This window comes from Stegastes partitus, unplaced genomic scaffold (assembly GCF_000690725.1).
Source record: "Stegastes partitus isolate 25-593 unplaced genomic scaffold, Stegastes_partitus-1.0.2 Scaffold246, whole genome shotgun sequence".
NCBI classification, from domain to species: Eukaryota; Metazoa; Chordata; class Actinopteri; family Pomacentridae; genus Stegastes; species Stegastes partitus.
This window is the reverse complement of record NW_007577977.1, coordinates 347,071-364,151: the sequence shown is the minus strand read 5'-3', so window position 1 is coordinate 364,151 and position 17,081 is coordinate 347,071. Positions and strand designations below refer to the sequence as shown.

The 17,081-nt window shown below is 44.1% G+C and overlaps 2 protein-coding genes across 2 annotated transcripts in view; both read left to right on the top strand.

Annotated features, from left to right (window-relative positions):
* The first annotated feature begins 1,014 nt into the window (after positions 1-1,014).
* LOC103357306 (stomatin-like protein 2, mitochondrial) lies at positions 1,015-5,974 on the top strand. The gene is made up of 10 exons (XM_008281807.1): positions 1,015-1,149; positions 2,863-3,015; positions 3,728-3,827; positions 4,006-4,064; positions 4,183-4,284; positions 4,362-4,496; positions 4,679-4,823; positions 5,001-5,080; positions 5,175-5,303; positions 5,703-5,974. Exons 1-10 carry the CDS (start codon positions 1,105-1,107, stop codon positions 5,823-5,825), a joined length of 1,071 nt encoding a protein of 356 aa, XP_008280029.1. The 5' UTR covers positions 1,015-1,104; the 3' UTR covers positions 5,826-5,974.
* A 2,171-nt stretch (positions 5,975-8,145) lies between these two features.
* Positions 8,146-17,081, top strand: part of pigo (phosphatidylinositol glycan anchor biosynthesis, class O) — a 15,232-nt gene continuing 6,296 nt past the window's right edge. The window contains exons 1-8 of the mRNA XM_008281806.1: positions 8,146-8,225; positions 8,458-8,936; positions 9,634-9,777; positions 10,609-10,732; positions 11,025-11,184; positions 12,671-12,853; positions 12,980-14,576; positions 14,681-14,884. Of these exons, the coding sequence (XP_008280028.1) occupies positions 8,459-8,936; positions 9,634-9,777; positions 10,609-10,732; positions 11,025-11,184; positions 12,671-12,853; positions 12,980-14,576; positions 14,681-14,884 (2,890 nt within the window). The 5' untranslated portion in view covers positions 8,146-8,225; position 8,458. The remainder of the gene's footprint in view (positions 8,226-8,457; positions 8,937-9,633; positions 9,778-10,608; positions 10,733-11,024; positions 11,185-12,670; positions 12,854-12,979; positions 14,577-14,680; positions 14,885-17,081) is intronic.

Sequence of the window (17,081 nt, the reverse complement as noted above, 5' to 3'; positions counted from 1 at the left end):
AAATCTGAGTGAAAACAAAACAAACAGCACCACCCTGTGAATAAAGCCAGACATTACAGTTGATCCATTAACTGAATCTTTAAATGGAAGGAAGGGATAAAAATATGTTTAATTAAAGCCTGAAATAACAAAGAACGGTCGTGTGTTTAATATCTTGGATTCAGACTATTTAGGCTATTTACTTAATTTATTTGTCTCACAGTTTGGAGTAGGAGCAGAGCAAATGTGTACCTGAGCAGCAGCTGTTTAATGGAGGACAGGGTTTCAGGGAGAACGTTGCAAAATCTTAACTGAAAATGAGGAAGCAATGTTCTAAGTCTGTCAGAACCAGCTCTTCATGAAAATCCTGTTCCAAGGACAACAGTCACTCCAAAATTGTTGTAGCAATGTATGTGGAAATTTTTTTAAGTCTCTTCAGAAATGTTAGTTTCCACTTCCCTTAATTGTAATTTATTTATTTATTTATTTTTCTGTAAGTGGTACAAAAAGTTTGTCGACTGATTCTGAATTGTGTCTTGGTCAACTCTAGATGTTGTAGTCATCAAACTGTCATTTGAATTTTTCCTTTACTTTTGTCTCTTTCATAGTGGACAGTGGGAATTTGGTTTTCTGTTTTCTTTTACATAAAAGAAGAAAAATGTGGAAGCTTGTTGTGCTAGATCCCCTCTTATAAGCTCCGTCTTTTGCATTTTTAGATAATTTTCATACAAACTTCATCCCTGTTTGGTTGTTGTTCCTCTGTTTGAAGCAGAAAGTCGATACATTAAATACAATTCAAATGATTATATACTAAAATATTAATATTGTATAGAAAATCATCTATAAACACAATAAATAGTTAAATAACCAATTAAACCACTAGTTCCCAAGTTGTGGGATCACTGTTATTCAGTCATCCATGTTCGAGCGTTTCCGGCCAACTTCGGCTTATTCCGGCGGTTGTTCGTTAGCGGAACCATAGCTGTCTGGTTTGTGTTGCCCGGACTTTTTCAGCATTGCACTACTGATGTAACGTTCATTTCCTGATCGGTAAGGGGTCACTCACATGAGAATCCAGTTTCCGAAGCTGAAACTTCTCCCTACAGTCATTTTTGCGATATTAAAATGATGTTACGAACGCTGTGTCGGACCGGCGGAGCCATTTTGCAGGTAAACTAAAAATGTCCAGCCGGTTGGCCCGTTCCATCCTGCCATAGTTTGTTTTCTGTCATTGGTGAAGTGGGTGTCATTCAGTGTGAATTCGTGTGTTAATAATCCGCGAGTATCACTTTTCGTCCTGGTAGAAATATCACTGAGAACAAGCTAACAAGAGAGAAGGTCTTTTTAGCTATTTACTCTGAGTAGAAAATATGCTAGTGGTTGTTAGCATGCTAAACACGTGTTAAACACAAAATAAAACGCATTTCTTAAACATAACGAAAGATACAACAAGAGCAACAGGGACATATTCAGCCTGAACAAAAAGCAGAAGAATGATAGTGAGTTTTTTTATTCCACAGAGGAGCGGTTTAATTGTAAAGACTACTTTGTTTTGTTACCTGCTTCACATGACTTAAAAAACATTTTTATTGTGTTTTTTTGTATGTCTTAAAAACTTGGAGGTGGAAAATGAAATCTGTGAGAATAGGAACAAACTTATTGCCATTCCCAAAGCCCCTCAAGCTTTACAAGTTGGTCCCAGTTGGTTGATGGGAACTGAGAAATCAATACTCATCCAGCTAAAAGTTGGTGCAATTCTAAACTGCTTCCAGATTCGTCTTTCCAAAAGAGCAACTGCCTCATAGACCACAAGGTTTATTTCCTTTCTAGATCTGCTCTGCTTACTGTAAAATTTCTCAGCCACAAGCAAAGCACAACAAATGTTCTGCTGTTGGCAGCCGGAGTGAACACAATAGTCTTCATGCACTCCCAGCATCTGGATTATTCTTTTATCTTTGATGGCAATGTCACCACAACAGGAAAATATCTAGTGTTAGCTGGGATAGGCTCCAGCCCCCCCGTGACCCTAATGAGGATTAAGCGGTGTATAGCTAATGGATGGATGGACATTTTATAGCCAATGTTACCTTTAGCTGGAGGTCAGCGCTCTGTGAAATGATGGAAACTTTGATTTGAAATCAGCAAACATGGACTAGGTGGGTTTTTATGTTGCAGTTCTACTTCCGTACATCCTAAGCTGAGCTGGTGTCCGCACCTGTTTGCTTCTCTACTGCTTTCTGTGCTCACATAAGCTGTACTTTAAACAGCCCCGTTCCCAACAAAGCTGCTCTCATTCACATATTTTTTGTTTCTGTTGTCAGACAATGGAACGAGATGACATAGTGACTAAAACGCAGTGCATTAAGACTACATGTTAACCCGCAGTCACTTTACAGCCATTTTCAAGCTGCTGCTCTTCACTTCTAACTGGGATACAGCGAGGGGGCCATTGCTAACTGTCTTGGAATCAGCAAAATATCTGTCCATTGTATCTTTTAAAAGAAAATGCAGCTTCACCAAGAATCACAAAGGAAAAGGCTGAAAACAGTAGTCTAATAAATAAATTAAAATTATCCTAGTTAATTGAAGCTTGACTTAAAAAAAAAAAAATCATTTGCAAATCTAATTGCAGTTGCAATGCCAGTCAGAAAAATCCTAATTAAATATTTTCCTTAAATACATCTGCCCTTATACATAAGTTACATAATCTTTGCCCCCAGAACTTGAGGTTGAAAAGCATGCTTATAGATTTTCAAAAGATGAAATTCATTCATCAAGGTAAAGTTCCACAATCTGTGATCAATTTGTGAAGAATTCTCTACCAGCTTGGTGCAGTGATACCATCTGTTTACTGATCAGATTTTTTCTGTTGTGTCTCTGTAGCACACCCAGCGGTCTGTTCCGAGGTTGTGGGTCACACCAGCCCAGCAGCGATGGGCGTCCAGCCTGCCCATGAACACTGTGGTCCTGTTTGTACCCCAACAGGAAGCCTGGGTGGTGGAGAGGATGGGTCGCTTCCACCGGATCTTAGAGCCGGTATCAGCTTCTGATTTTAATAAATCCCCCATAAAACAAAAGCACAGCAAAAATAACCGCACACTTAGCTAAGAATCATGCAGCCTTGTACAACAGACCTACAATAAACCTCACAAAGATTAAAATGTTCATTTATGTCGAAACAGTTTGGGTTGCAAGGTGATGCAGTTGGTTAGCACTGTCGCCTCGCAGCAAGAAGGTCGTCAGTTCGTGTCTCGGTGGGGGCACCGGGATCTTTCTGTGTGGAGTTTGCATGTTCTCCCCATGCAGCCTGGATTCTCTCCGGGTTCTCCGGCTTCCTCCCACAAGTCCAAAAACATGTTGAGGTTAATTGGTGATTCTAAATTGTCCGTAGCTGTGAATGTGAATGTGCTTGGTTGTCTGTCTCTAAGTGTAGCCCTGCAATAGACTGGTGACCTGTCCAGGGTGTCCCCTGCCTTCACCCTAAGTCAGCTGGGATAGGCTCCAGCCCCCCCACGACCCTAATGAGGATTAAGTGGTGTATAGATAATGGATGGATGGGTTAAACTGTTGCATTTCATAGCCTACTTACTTATCCTATGTTCAGTGTGTAATGACACATTTATTTCACCAATTTCAGTCTATGTTGTTTGAGCAGTGTTCTCAGATAATGTATTGGCACCATTAAAACAAACCTCAAACTCTCAAACTTCAACACTCCCTAACAATTTTCCTCTCTTGCTACCTCTAGGGTTTAAACTTCCTCATACCCATACTTGACAGAATTCGCTATGTGCAAAGTCTCAAAGAAATTGTGATTGATGTCCCAGAGCAGTCTGCAGTGTCTCTAGGTAGGTGATGCATTGTATATTATTCATTAGTCACTAGAGGATGAGCATGAAGACAATTCTTTCGCACATCAATCTTTTTTTTTTGATAGATGTATCAGCTCAGCCTGAGTGATGCAATTTAATGAAAAATGTGATCTAATTTCCGTGGCTGTTCTTCGACTTCCCTTGATTTTTACAGATAATGTAACGCTACAGATTGATGGAGTGCTTTACTTGAGGATCCTAGACCCTTTTAAGGTATGCTGTCAAAAAAAAAAAGGAAAGTCTGGAATGATTGTCTGCTTCATTATGTTGTTACGCTTTGATCAAAGTCACATAAAAAAAAATCTCTTCCATGACTTGGCTTTGTTTTTAGGCCAGCTACGGTGTTGAGGATCCAGAATATGCAGTCACACAGCTGGCACAGACCACCATGCGTTCAGAACTGGGCAAACTCACACTGGACAAAGTGTTCCGGGTAATGACTGTTTTATCTCACATTTGTCTGTATTAATGAAAGGAAATGTTGCATTAATGTATGCATTTACTTCCAAGGAACGAGAGTCCCTCAACTCCAACATCGTCCACTCCATCAACCAAGCTTCAGACGAGTGGGGAATCCGTTGTCTCCGTTATGAAATAAAAGATATACACGTTCCACCTCGCGTTAAAGAATCCATGCAGATGCAGGTAAGACAAATACAATGGTATTTTTGTATCAGTGCGGATGGCCCAAGAGATCTTGTAGTTTTAAACTGTAGGAACATGACCAAAGACACTCTTTAATTCAACACTTGGTGAAACTCTGGCCAAGCTTGAGATGCATTAATCGCAGAAAAGGTTTTAACACTGACATTTTATTCACTGTGGAGGTGGAGGCAGAACGTAGAAAGAGAGCCACAGTGCTGGAGTCTGAAGGGACGAGGGAAGCAGCCATTAATGTCGCAGAGGGTCGTAAACAAGCTCAGATCCTGGCCTCGGAGGGTGAAAAAGCAGAGCGGATCAATAATGCGGCTGGTAGGTACATTTAGAGACCCAGTTTAGCCGTTTTATCTCTGAGGTATTTATCCAGCTTCTGTGCTTGGAGGGATGGCTCTGGTGTTTTAAGTTGCAGTTTATATGGTGGAAATACTGAATTTATCGATATATTCCAGATGATTATACATCATTAATGGATTACTGTTTTCCCTCCAGGTGAGGCCCAAGCGGTCTTAGCCAAAGCTGAGGCCAAGGCCAAGGCCATTCGTCTGCTGTCAGACGCTCTGACTGAACAAGTAAATATGTTTTTCTGGGATATCCATGATTGCAGTCTGACTTAAAAAGAGATTTTTTTGGTTAATTGTGATTTTCTGTATGTGTGTCATACAGAATGGAAACGCAGCAGCTTCCCTAAGTGTGGCCGAGCAGTACGTATCTGCCTTCTCCAACCTTGCCAAAGAGTCCAACACCATCCTTCTGCCCTCAAATACTGGTGACATTAGCGGAATGGTCTCACAGGTATGTATGCATACGTCCTTGTGTGTATTGTTTGTGTTCAGAGCAGGGTTGTTGGAGGTGTGATCAAAAAGTTTAGAAACTGTGATGTCCAAATGCGTATCTACTAGTGATCATTAGGGCTGGACCCGAATAGCCGAATAGCCGCTGTGTTGGCTGTGTATCAAACTTGACCTCCGAATATCCCCGCCGGCGCAGAAACACGGAGCTGTCACCGCTAATCATTAATTGGGACTGAATGTCCGGAGATCAGAAATTGCTATTCAGACCAGCCCTTGTGGTCATAAAAACAAATGTAGCTGCTCCACTTTTTGATCACCCCTTGAATATGCTATCAGCCTATAGCTTCAGCACATGTAAATGTGACATTGATGGTTCTCATCTTGTTTTCCTTCCACTCAGGCTATGACCATTTACAGTACACTGGCAAAGACGAGCCCGAAAATACCAGCAGTAGGGGTGGAGGAGAAGAGCGAGGAGCTCCTGAGCATCTCTGCATCACCTCAAGAGCAGAGGACTCAGTGAAGGGACTCACAATATTTAACAGCACCGAAGAAGAAGCGGTTTATGTTTAAGTCATCAGGGTTCCGAGGCATCGCTGTGTCTGCAGAGTTCACAAACCTTCTACTGACAAGACAAAAGGAAAAACTGCCAACTCTATGAACTCCTATGCTGTCTTACTTTGGTGCCAGAGAGCAAATCACATCTTTTGTAAGGATTTGTAGTCTTCACTGACTATTGTCTATGTTATGTCTAAATTGGGAAATTAACACCAGCCTCCAGCCAAATATACCAGTGACTTTGGCAGGCTGACACGGAGGTCAGCCCAGACATGGATGCAAAAAGAAGCCCTGAATGTTTTGCAGTATGTGATAAAATCCATTGTTCCTGAGCACTTTCTTCTGTGCAGATATTTATAACTGCATAAGCCCTCTATCGGAAATTTAAGTAAAACATGCAGTTTTGTTTATTGCCCCCCCCCTGTTTTCCAGGGCCAGCCCAGAAATGTATATTCAGGTTTAGTGGGTAATCAGATTAGCTCAGGTGAGCCATCTGATTTGATTTGGCTTATTTATACTAAGTTCATTCACTAACTTTAGCAGTGGGACCAGCAACTTTGACTTGCTGCTTGGGATGTCTGGCTGGGTGCCTCAGGATGGTGGAAAGTTTCCTGAAATGTAGCTCATTCACAATTAGGCCCATATTATGTTCAAACATTATTGTCCTGAAAAGGCAAATTTACTTTAGAAATTGTTTTGAGAATATGAAAGAGATAATAAAAAAGTTAAGAATATGGTAGTGTACAGAGTCACTCAAATGTTCCTCTCCTCTGCATATTTACATCTAATGTCTTATGGGGTGTATTTATTAAATTTAATGGTTCTCCAGAAAGCAACTTTGTCATTTAGTAAGTTTTGCTGATGCTCACAGGTTGATAAAAAATTCTAAATGAACATGAAAGTGACACATTTGACCATGTGTCACTGAAGACTCTCAGGAAGTAAAGATACCTCAAAAGGTTTGTGAGGTGATGGAAGAAAGGAATCTAACAGTATGATTCAAAAGATGGATGTTTAAGATGTGTTTGGAGTCACTGGAAAGAAAATACATGAAGTAGTGCTGTGTCCGTAAGTGCATTTCAGTAATTTGATATGGTAAAAGATCATGCCATAAATATGTTATGGAGCAACACAGTGCGAGTATTCAGAAACATTTGATTTCTTAGATTTTCCATGTACAAGTTCACCAAATGTAGTTCTAACATCAAAACAGTATAACAGAGATTGATTGATTGATTGATTTTTATTTAACACAATATAACTGCTTTAGATTTTTATTTTTTATTTTTACGTAGGGGCTGCAAGGTGGCGCAGTTCATTAGCATCTTTGCCTCGCAGCAAGAAGGTCGCCAGTTCGCGTCCCGGTGAGGACACCCGGAATCTTTCTGCGTGGAGTTTGCATGTTCTCCCCGTGCAGCCTGGATTCTCTCCGGATTCTTCGGCTTCCTCCCACACAGTCCAAAAATGAGGTTGAGGTTAATTGGTGATTCTAAATTGTCCGTAGGTGTGAATGTGAGTGTGCTTGGTTGTCTGTAAGTGTAGCCCTGTGATGACTGACGACCTGTCCAGGGTGTCCCCTGCCTTCGCCCTGAGTCAACTGGGATAGACTTCAGCCCCCCGCGACCCTAGTGAAGATTAAGTGGTGTGTAGATAACAGATGGATGGTTTTTTACGTAGTTAAGATCACATTTTATTTTATTTTTTTAAAGTACTTGGTTCCTACAAATGCAGAGTAAAACGTCTCTGCTCTGTTGTATGGCTAATGGAGCCCTCACCTTTGCCTGACAGGCGTGACGAGATACTGCATGTATTTGACGTTATTTTTGGATTTGTATGTTATTGCATGTTCCACAAATTAAACATTTTACTATCACAGATTTAGACATAACTATAACTTTATTTTATTTATTTTTTTCATTTGAAACGAGGTTTTGTGACAAACATATGGTCATGATTAATGGTTATTTCGCATCCAGTCCTTTTCCAGAACTTCTTTGAATTTTTTTCCTAAAATAGACAGATATAATTCGGGATTGTTCGGTAAATTTTACAGAAGTAAATATTTCCACTGTCACGTTCAGCGTAGAAACAGCAAGATGCACCTGACAGCTTACGCTCAGGACATACAACAGCACTGTTTAGTGGTGTTACACAGAAAAGCGTCCGCCGCGCTTTTCCGCCGGGCTCCCCTCCACGCTGAAGTTCCTATCTGTCACCAGCCATCTAATCTCATTGTACCGGAGTCCCAATGAAGGTGAGCGTGTCGCCGCGTTCTCTGTTTACCTGAGACACCTGCACCGCCGTGTTGTGAGCACACACAACCCGCCCTCCAACCGAGAGAGGACGAAAGCCCGGCTGCTACAAGGTCAGTGACAAAATCGAGGCGAGCTAGCCGCTGCTAACAGCGTTAACTTACCAACCTCCTCTTGTCGTTAGCTACCTGTTCGTCTCCAACACCGCGTGTTGTGTTTATTAATTTACTGGAAGTTTCTGTCAAGTTACCTGCTTTGATATCTCTTACAGCGGGTGTCGCTCATAAACAGTAATTTCTGTGTGTCTGAGTTTCACCTGTCTTGCTGTCACCTGTGCCCCCGCAGGATGAAAGGGCTGCCCGTGCTGTCCCTGCTCCTCTGGATGTGCGCCGTGTACTTCGTGGGCATCTACCTGTTCGTGGGTGGCTTCCTGCTGGTGAGGCTGGAGGTGAACCGGACCAGCACCTGCGGGGACGTGCTGCAGCCCGGGCAGGAGCCGGTGGACTTCTGCCGCGCCCAGCCTCGCTTCCGCCGGGTTGTGCTACTCATCATCGACGCCCTGAAGATCGACTTCGCCCGGTTTGACCCCAACAACACGGCGCCGCGACCTTACGAGAACAAGCTACCTGTGCTTGAGGAGAAGGTCGCCTCCAGGCCTTTCCAGAGCCGACTGTACTCTTTCCGCGCCGACCCTCCTACCACCACCATGCAGAGGATCAAGGGCTTCACGACCGGATCCCTGCCGACCTTTGTGGATGTGGGGAATAACTTTGCATCTAGTGCCATTTTGGAGGACAATCTGATCCACCAGCTTGGGAGAGAGGGTGAGTTGTTACACACATACATCTATGATATGCAATGCACTGCAAGTCACTATCATGGATCAAATCATTTAAGAAGCAAATAAGGCATGAGTACCCTTCAAAATGGGCATTCAGATAACTTTATTATGTATTATATTGTCTATGTTTGTGTCTAGACACATTGATGACATTAGAACAGATGCGTCCATCAGCAGACAAAGTTAAAACATCAGCTGTGACGTTAGTTATTGGAGAAATGTTCAAGTGCCAGTACAATATAAACTGTTCTGTATTCTGGCTAAACTGCCCTGGGTTTGAAATGTGTGTAAGGAAGCAAGAATACAGCTTCACTGTCATATGAAAATCTATCATACATGTTCCAGTGTATTGATATTTTATCACAATCAGTCAGACATTTTGCAATGCTTAAACTTCAACATTGCAATATATGAGGCAGGACAGTGGTTAAAAAGTTTTGGAATTGGATCATGCCTGGAAAAGCATGCACAGTATTTATTTATTTATTTATTTTTTGGAAATCTGTTAAAACCAGTGATCTAGAGACCTACATGGGTGACAAAGGCATGCTTTTTTCCTGCTCAAATCAAGCTTCGTAACACCACGTGTGCAGCTTTACGCTTTAAAGTGAAAACATGTTTCAATGAACAAATGGTGCCGTCTGATTTTGTTCACGTTTAATGTCTGGATCCCTTCACAGGCAAACGGGTGGTGTTTATGGGCGATGACACCTGGGAGAATCTTTTTCCCAAGAAGTTCCACCGCTCTCTGCCCTTCCCTTCTTTCAATGTGAAAGATTTGCACACTGTGGATAACGGGATCCTGCAGCACCTCTACAACACTAGTATGTATTTACTTAATATGTATTTGAGCTGCAAAGAGCTTACGTTTTAGCTATAGGCAGAGCAATGCAAGATTTTTGAGGCTGAGACAGATGCATACTTTTAGAGAGCAGAAAATTGCAATATCAGTGGAATTGAAGAGGACAAACTGAATTATGCTGTCTGAAAACCAAAAAAACAAACTTTCTCTTTGGTGTATATTTGATAATATATGCGCAGACATTAATTGATCTGTGATTGGCTGATGTCAGGAAATAATATTGGCCTCCTCAATATATTAATCAGGCTCTGAGTTTAACATATTTTATGTACTAGCTCCCAGCTCCTAGCAGTATGGTGGTTAATGAGCTCTGCAGTACTGTTTTTTGTTCTTTTTTAAGCAATGTTTTATTGAATTTTCCTACAAAGAATGTAAGACAAACACAGATGAAAGCAGATAAATAGATGACATGACTTTAAAGCAAGAAAAGGAGTGGTAGCAGGTCTGAGAAAAGGTTCCTTCAACTTATCGAACACTCAGGCTCACATGCACAGAACTTTAAAGGTATATTCACGCCACTGGTTGAGAAACAATATGGAGAAACACATCATCTTGCCAGTAAAAGAAGCTTGCTCAGTCATTTTTGTGGATTTCCATCTTACACGTAGAATTTGTATGATGTTATCTTCATTAAAAAGTAGTGCAGTGTTAGCTTAACTTGTGGCAGACAATAACACTGATTTGAATAAAAGTATTTTAAGATTGTACATATTTTTATATATTGAACACTGTGGTCATACGTGCACTTGTGCTTCATATCTCTCCACGTGTCTCTTGCTGCTGGTTTTAACAGTGACAGGTAATGACTGGGATGTCCTGGTTGCTCATTTCCTCGGGGTGGATCACTGTGGTCACAGGTTTGGCCCCGACCACCCGGCCATGGCTGACAAGCTCACACAGATGGATGGAGTCATCAGGTCAGATACACAGTGCAGCTGCTACATGCTTGTTTCACAGCATTTCCCAGCTGAAGTCATCATCGGGTGCTGTCATGGTTCACCTGTAGTGCTGTACATGTGTCATGTCACTTACGAACACTGATGGTGTTCGTGAGCTGCTGACCGGGACACTCAATGAAATGATCCAGAAAAAAATTTTGTCTTTAAAATGTTAACCCGAGGTCATAGGTAAATTTTATGGACAAAAATAGGTTGAAAGCCAAATTGCTATTTGTTTTATCCCCAATCCACATTCACCCTTTTCCTCCAGGTCTGTGATTGACCGTCTGCAGAATGACACCCTCTTGGTGGTGATGGGAGATCATGGGATGACTGACACTGGAGATCATGGTGGAGAAAGTCAGAAAGAGACCGACGCTGCTATCTTCCTCTACAGCCCTTCCCCTGTCTTTGCTGGACCCCCGTCACAGGTGGGTAGAGTAGCTGCTATTTTTTGTCAGTTTTGATTGAAGCATGTCAGTGAGATGAATTCCTATTTAGCAAAAAATCCAGCTTTTAACCTTGTTAACGTTTCCATATAGTGTTTTTTTTTATATGCTGGAAGACGCATCATGAGGGAAACAAGCAGTTAGCGAAATGGCTGAGTATTTCCACCTTGTGTGTATCGATAACACAGGTTCAGAAAGCCACAGCTTCACACATCACAAACACAGGGCTAGCCTCATACTTTCCACATTTGTGTGAAAGTCTGCTGGGGTCCATGTGGACTAGAAATGCTTCCATGGTGTCTGCAGCTGTATATGTGTAGGGCTTTTTGTATCAATATTGTTTATCTCTAGAACTGATTTCTGGTTCAATCCTGTATAGATTAATTACTCTTACATTACAATTTGGCTTTTTGTAGCGCAGAGAAGTTTCACAGTGTTTGCACAGGAAGGGATTATCTTCATTTTTTTTAAATACATGTTATTTCCCTTGCAATTTTTAATTTGCACTTTGCTTTGTAATGTTCCCAAGTATGTGAAAGTTGTAACATTTTTGTACAAAAAATACAATACAAGAAATAACTACATAAGTTTAGGTTAAAAAAATGTTTAGTTAAATGATCGTTCATGTGAACTGCTTAGGTGTGTATTTAACATATTTAATTTAATATGTCATGGTCTGTAAGGTCTTAATGGAGACTCTGTTGAGTGTTAAAACCAACAGTATACACATAGAAGTGATGAGAATGAGCAGGAATAGGCACAGCTGTCTACTGTAAATGTCAGTCAAATGCTTTATGCACATTTACAGATCAGACACTGTGTAGACGTTCATGCTGACCAGTAGGAAGAAACACTTGGCTTGTAGACCTTTCCAAAAAGCTAAACATACTGTTGAACAACTGCATCAGTTCAGTCCACACACGAGCTATAGAGGACGAACAAAACTGAAGATTTTTCTTCCTCCGTGTGTTTGCCTTCATTTTTTTCAGCAAATGCTCGTTTACATCATGTCGATCTCTCAAAAGCACCAGAACGGTTTCTGTATTATAAATGTGAAACATCAAACCACTGATGCGTGCACATTTCTCTTCATGGTTGGCTGTGCAGTTCCCCGAATCCATTAAATTGATGTTGGCAGGTGGTCCCCGCCTTTTCTAGGGATAAAACGGATCCCACACTAGAAAAGTGAACTCCGCCGCTGATTTCCATAATTGCAGTGTAATTGGAGAGTTATATAATACACTGTGAAAAATCATGAGTTACAAGAGAGAAATACTGCTACTATAATGAGAGTGGAAATTAGTCGACGGGATGATACACCGTGTTACTCAGCAGACACGTAAATTGAGGTTTTTGTCAAGTGTTTTGGCCAAAAAAAGTAATCTTCTAAAATGTCAATGCAGAAGTTTAGGTCACAGAAACATGCGAGAGGAATCTAACGTCTTTTTGGTTGACCCCACGTTTGCAGAACGAACCAGACGTGGTGCCGCAGACTGACCTGGTACCAACCCTGGCTCTGCTACTGGGAATTCCCATCCCATACAGCAGCGTGGGGCAGGTTCTGTTGCCTTTATTCCCTCCACATGGGCAGACAGAAGGTGCAGTGAGAGGTCTCAGCCAGCTGGAGGCACTGTGGATCAACGCAAAACAGGTAGTCTGCTCAGCTAGGAGCCGTTAAGACAGTTTTTGAAAAATGTTTCACACATCCTGGAGCATGTTCAGTAATTGTGTGTTTGTTTTTCTCCCTGTGTATTCAATTTCACCTCTGTTCCTGAAGGTCAACCGTTTCCTGGAGACTTACTCTGGCATGGCCAAAGACATCCCACCAGAGAGCCTCTTCCAGCTGAAGGATGAATTTGCCCGCCTCTCCGCCGAGTACCTCAGCACGGTTGGAGAGGGTCGGTCACCCGCCCCGCAGCTGGCCTCGTCTCTGCAGGCCTACCTCACCTCTGTCAGGGACACCTGCCGAGCCACATGGGCCCAATTCAACCCACTTAAGATGGCAGCAGGTTTAGCCATCCTGGCGTTTGCATGCCTGATGTGTTTTATCCTGTCTGAACTGTCCCTGGTGCTGGTCAGGGAGAATAACGCTGGGCTGAAGGCCCCGGTGGTTGTGGCGCTAACGGCAAGTGTCGGTGTGGCTGCTGCTCAGCTGCTCACACAGGGCTATGTCGAGGTGGTGTGGTGCCTTGCAGCTGGCGCCTTCAGCTCTGAACTTCTCTTCTTCTGGAGGGCTCGTCGACTCAGTAACCCCGCCGTGTCAAAGAACGGAACAAAAGGTCCGAAGAGTGCCAGCTGGCTGACCCCACGTCGCCTCCTCATCCCCCCTCTCTTGGTACCCCTCCTTCGCTGTGCCTCCCTGCTCTCAGACAGCTATGTGATTGCTGAAGGCCGGGTTGTGACCTTTCTGGTCTTCTCTCTGGCCCTCTACATTCCCATCCATCTCAACTGGGATGGCCTGCTTCTGCCTCCGAGCCATGACCCTCTGAAGTCTGCAGGTCTGCTGCCCTCGCCAGCCTTGTCCCCGTCGACTGTGAGGAAAGAAAGCAGCACCCTCCTCACCTGCTTAGGACTCCTTGTTGGCAGCCTCTACCTCTCCCTCTCCTTCCACGGTTGTCGAGAAGAGCAGGGCTCCTGCCAGCCGTCGCCCTTCCTCTCTCCTCTCTCCCGGTTTCAGGACAGCCAGCTCAAGAACATCCACTATGTCCTCTCTGTTGTCTCTCTGGGCTTGTGGACGTATCTACTGAGACGTTGTCTCTGCCACTATGGTAATCTCAACTCCTCAGGTGGGACCGTGTTCACGGCTCGCTGGATCCTGCCACTGCTGTCAGTGTGCCTAGGGCTCCACTGGGCTGTTAGTGCCACTCCAGAAGACAGCTTCAAGAATTTGACTGAGCTGATCCGCCTGGCACAGCTGGCCCTCCCCAGGGCTGCCTTCTGTCTCCTGGGACTTGGGCTGTCCCTGATCTGGCTCGACCCTCTCACTGTGTTTGTGAAGACCAGGGCCGCGGCTTCAGCCAGAAGCTCGTCTCTACCCCCGCCCCGCTACCGGGCGAGCACCGGCATCAGCCCCCAAGCCGAGCTGCACCATCTTATCCCGCAGATCTACCAGCGCATGCGTCGCTCCCTAGATGATGGAGAGCTGAGTGGAGGCAGTGAGGTGGACAACAGGCCCGCTGTGGAGGCCTACGGACTGGGAACTGTCTACTCTGCCCCTGTGCTGTTGTTCTGCGGCCTGCTGGGAATTGGTCTGCTGCTGCTGCACCCAGAGGGCATGGCTCCGTCATTCCTCCTGCTGTTGCTAGAGATGGGAGCTCTGCTGCACATTCACGCCTCCTCCACAATCCTTAGTGGCCTGCATGGAGCTTATTCTGGTGAGAATCACACATCTTCTCCTTCTGAGTCATGACATGTTTTTTTGTGTTTTTTTAAAAACAACTTTTTACTCTGCTTACCCACCTCTCATTGTTACCCTCAGGTGGATTCAATGTGCCCTGGTCTCCAGTAGTGCTGTGGTCTCTGGCTGCCACCCAGTTCTTCCATGCCACAGGCCACCTGCCCACCTTCCCCTCCATCCAGTGGGGTGCTGCCTTTGTGGGATTCCCTGATGGGCACACCGGCACCATACTGCCTGCCTCACTGGTTACCCTCAACACCTTTGCCTCGCACATCTTATTTGCAGGTAGTTTATTTTTCGTACAAGAACAGCAAAAATAAATACTGTTAGTATTTGATCCTTTAAGGAATTGAGGTTGTTGCTTCTGAAAATGAAATAGGATTCAGCTGAGAAATAAAGGTTGTTACAGTACAAACAAGAAATAAAATATGCTGTAAAATGAATAATATATATGAAAATATATATATATATCTCAAGTGGATTTTAGATTAAAAAGACTTTTCAGTTTTCTCAAATACACTAAAATCTGATCACATGTAAGTTGCTAGACCAAAAAAGTCAAGGCACACTGGATGGCACTTACTAAAGCACAATATTAGTAAAACAGAGAATGTGGTTTCTCCTGGAAACTAGTTGGTTTAGAGCGGTAAAGTATGGATGTGTGTGTCCTGGTGACAAGGGTATGTTGCGGAGGTGCTTCTATCTCCGTTTAAGAGTTGTCACTGGGTGTGAATGTTCGGAGAGAGCGAGATTGTCAGATGTGAATGCCTGACTTATAGAATACCTTTTGCGGGGTTTAGGCAGGGAGGACACCTGAAAGGCAACTGAAGCACCATGAAGCTGTAATACCTCCTGATGAACAGTTCGCAGGGTGAGCATTTCAGGCTGCAAGGTGAGGTTCAGGTGTTGAACGGCTTGTGGTAAGATGATGTTTCGTTCTGAGCCGTCATCAAGTACCGCATAAGTCTCCGGTACTTGGTCTTCATTGTAGAGCAAGACTTTCACCACCTTCAACATCACCTTCAACACGCTTCTGAGTTTGCTGGACTGCTTCATGCAGTACCGTCAGATGTTGCTTTTTGCAGGCATTGCAAGGTCGCTTAAGGGTACAAACATCAGGTGTGTGAGATCTGTCACATTTCCAACACCGCTGTCCATCAGTTAGCCACTTCCCAATCTGTCCTGTGTTCAGTTTCTTGAACTCAGTACAAGTGTTCAGAAAATGTTCTTTATTGTCACAGTAAGGACAGTAAGGTTTAGGTTTGGTCGATGACTTAGGTTGTGCAGGCCACCCCTTTGAGCCTTGGCTGTCACTGACAGTGAGGAAAAATGTTGTGGATTTCTCCTTTGGTTTAATGAAAGTACGTTGGTCTTTCTTTATTGACTTGGGAGCTTCCTGGTTGTAGAGGGCTGCAGCTCTGCCTGCTATGCGCTTTGCTTGGGATTCCATCTGTAACCAGGATCCTAAATCGGGCAATGTATAGGTTTGGTCAGTACCTGTGCAAAGGATGCCTTGCTTCAGACAGTGTTCCACAAACCCGTCACGATAACTTGGTGGCATCTTACTCAGTAGTCGGTCGACATGAGATCCACATTTTAATTCGTAGCCGTTCTGTCCCTCCAGCGTCCTAAGCATGCCGACGAGATTGGATGGACAATGCGAAAGCATCAAAGGCTTCAGAGTCTCCAAACTTGAGGGCTGGAGCCTTCAGGATGGCACCCAGTTCACTTTGGACAAGCTGGCGGGGTTGTCCGTACCTATCCTGTAAAGCTTGCATGGCCATAGTGTACGGTCTCGGGTCGTGCATGTAAGCCTTGGCGAGCTGGAGTGCACTCGGTAGTTTCAGGTGACCAAGGAGCACCTGATATTTATAATGCTCGTTCAGGTGCTGATGACTATTTAATACATTGTCAAGGGCCATCTTTAGTAAGGCAAAGTCACTCTCCTTCCCACTGTCAAAGAAGGGGATCATCGGTTTTGGAATGCCGTAGGACGAGGCAATGAATGGATATGTGTCCGTTTTCTTTGGTGGATGTAGGTTAGACTCGGTCGAGGCTGGAGTGGTGCATGACACTGCTTGGATGGGGTAGGTAAAGGCTGTATTGAACTGATGACACTCCATTGGTCGAGCAGGGTTTGGAGTAGGAGGAAATGCCTGATATGGTGTAACAGGTGTAGTAGAGGAATAGTAGTTCACAGGTGCTAGACTAGCAGGCAGAGATACAGAAGGGAGGGCTGTAGGCGGAGCCAATGACCCTGTAGGTGGAGCTGACGTCCCTGTAGGCGGGGCCAACGATGCCGGAGGCGGGGCTGATGTCCCTGTAGGTGGAGCCGACGACACCGGAGGCGGGGCTGACATCCCTGTAGTTGGAGCCGACAACACCGAAGGCGGGGCCGACGTCCCTGTAGGTGGAGCCGACGTCCCTGTAGGTGGAGCCGACGACACTGGAGGCGGGACCGATGTCCCTGTAGGCGGGGCCG

Excerpts from the sequence above, each read along its gene's own strand:
- LOC103357306 (XM_008281807.1), top strand. The coding sequence starts at position 1,105 with ATGATGTTACGAACGCTGTGTCGGACCGGCGGAGCCATTTTGCAG. Across the intron at positions 4,065-4,182 it reads GGATCCTAGACCCTTTTAAG|GCCAGCTACGGTGTTGAGGA; the intron begins GTATGCTGTCAA and ends CTTTGTTTTTAG. Across the intron at positions 5,081-5,174 it reads CAGACGCTCTGACTGAACAA|AATGGAAACGCAGCAGCTTC; the intron begins GTAAATATGTTT and ends TGTGTCATACAG.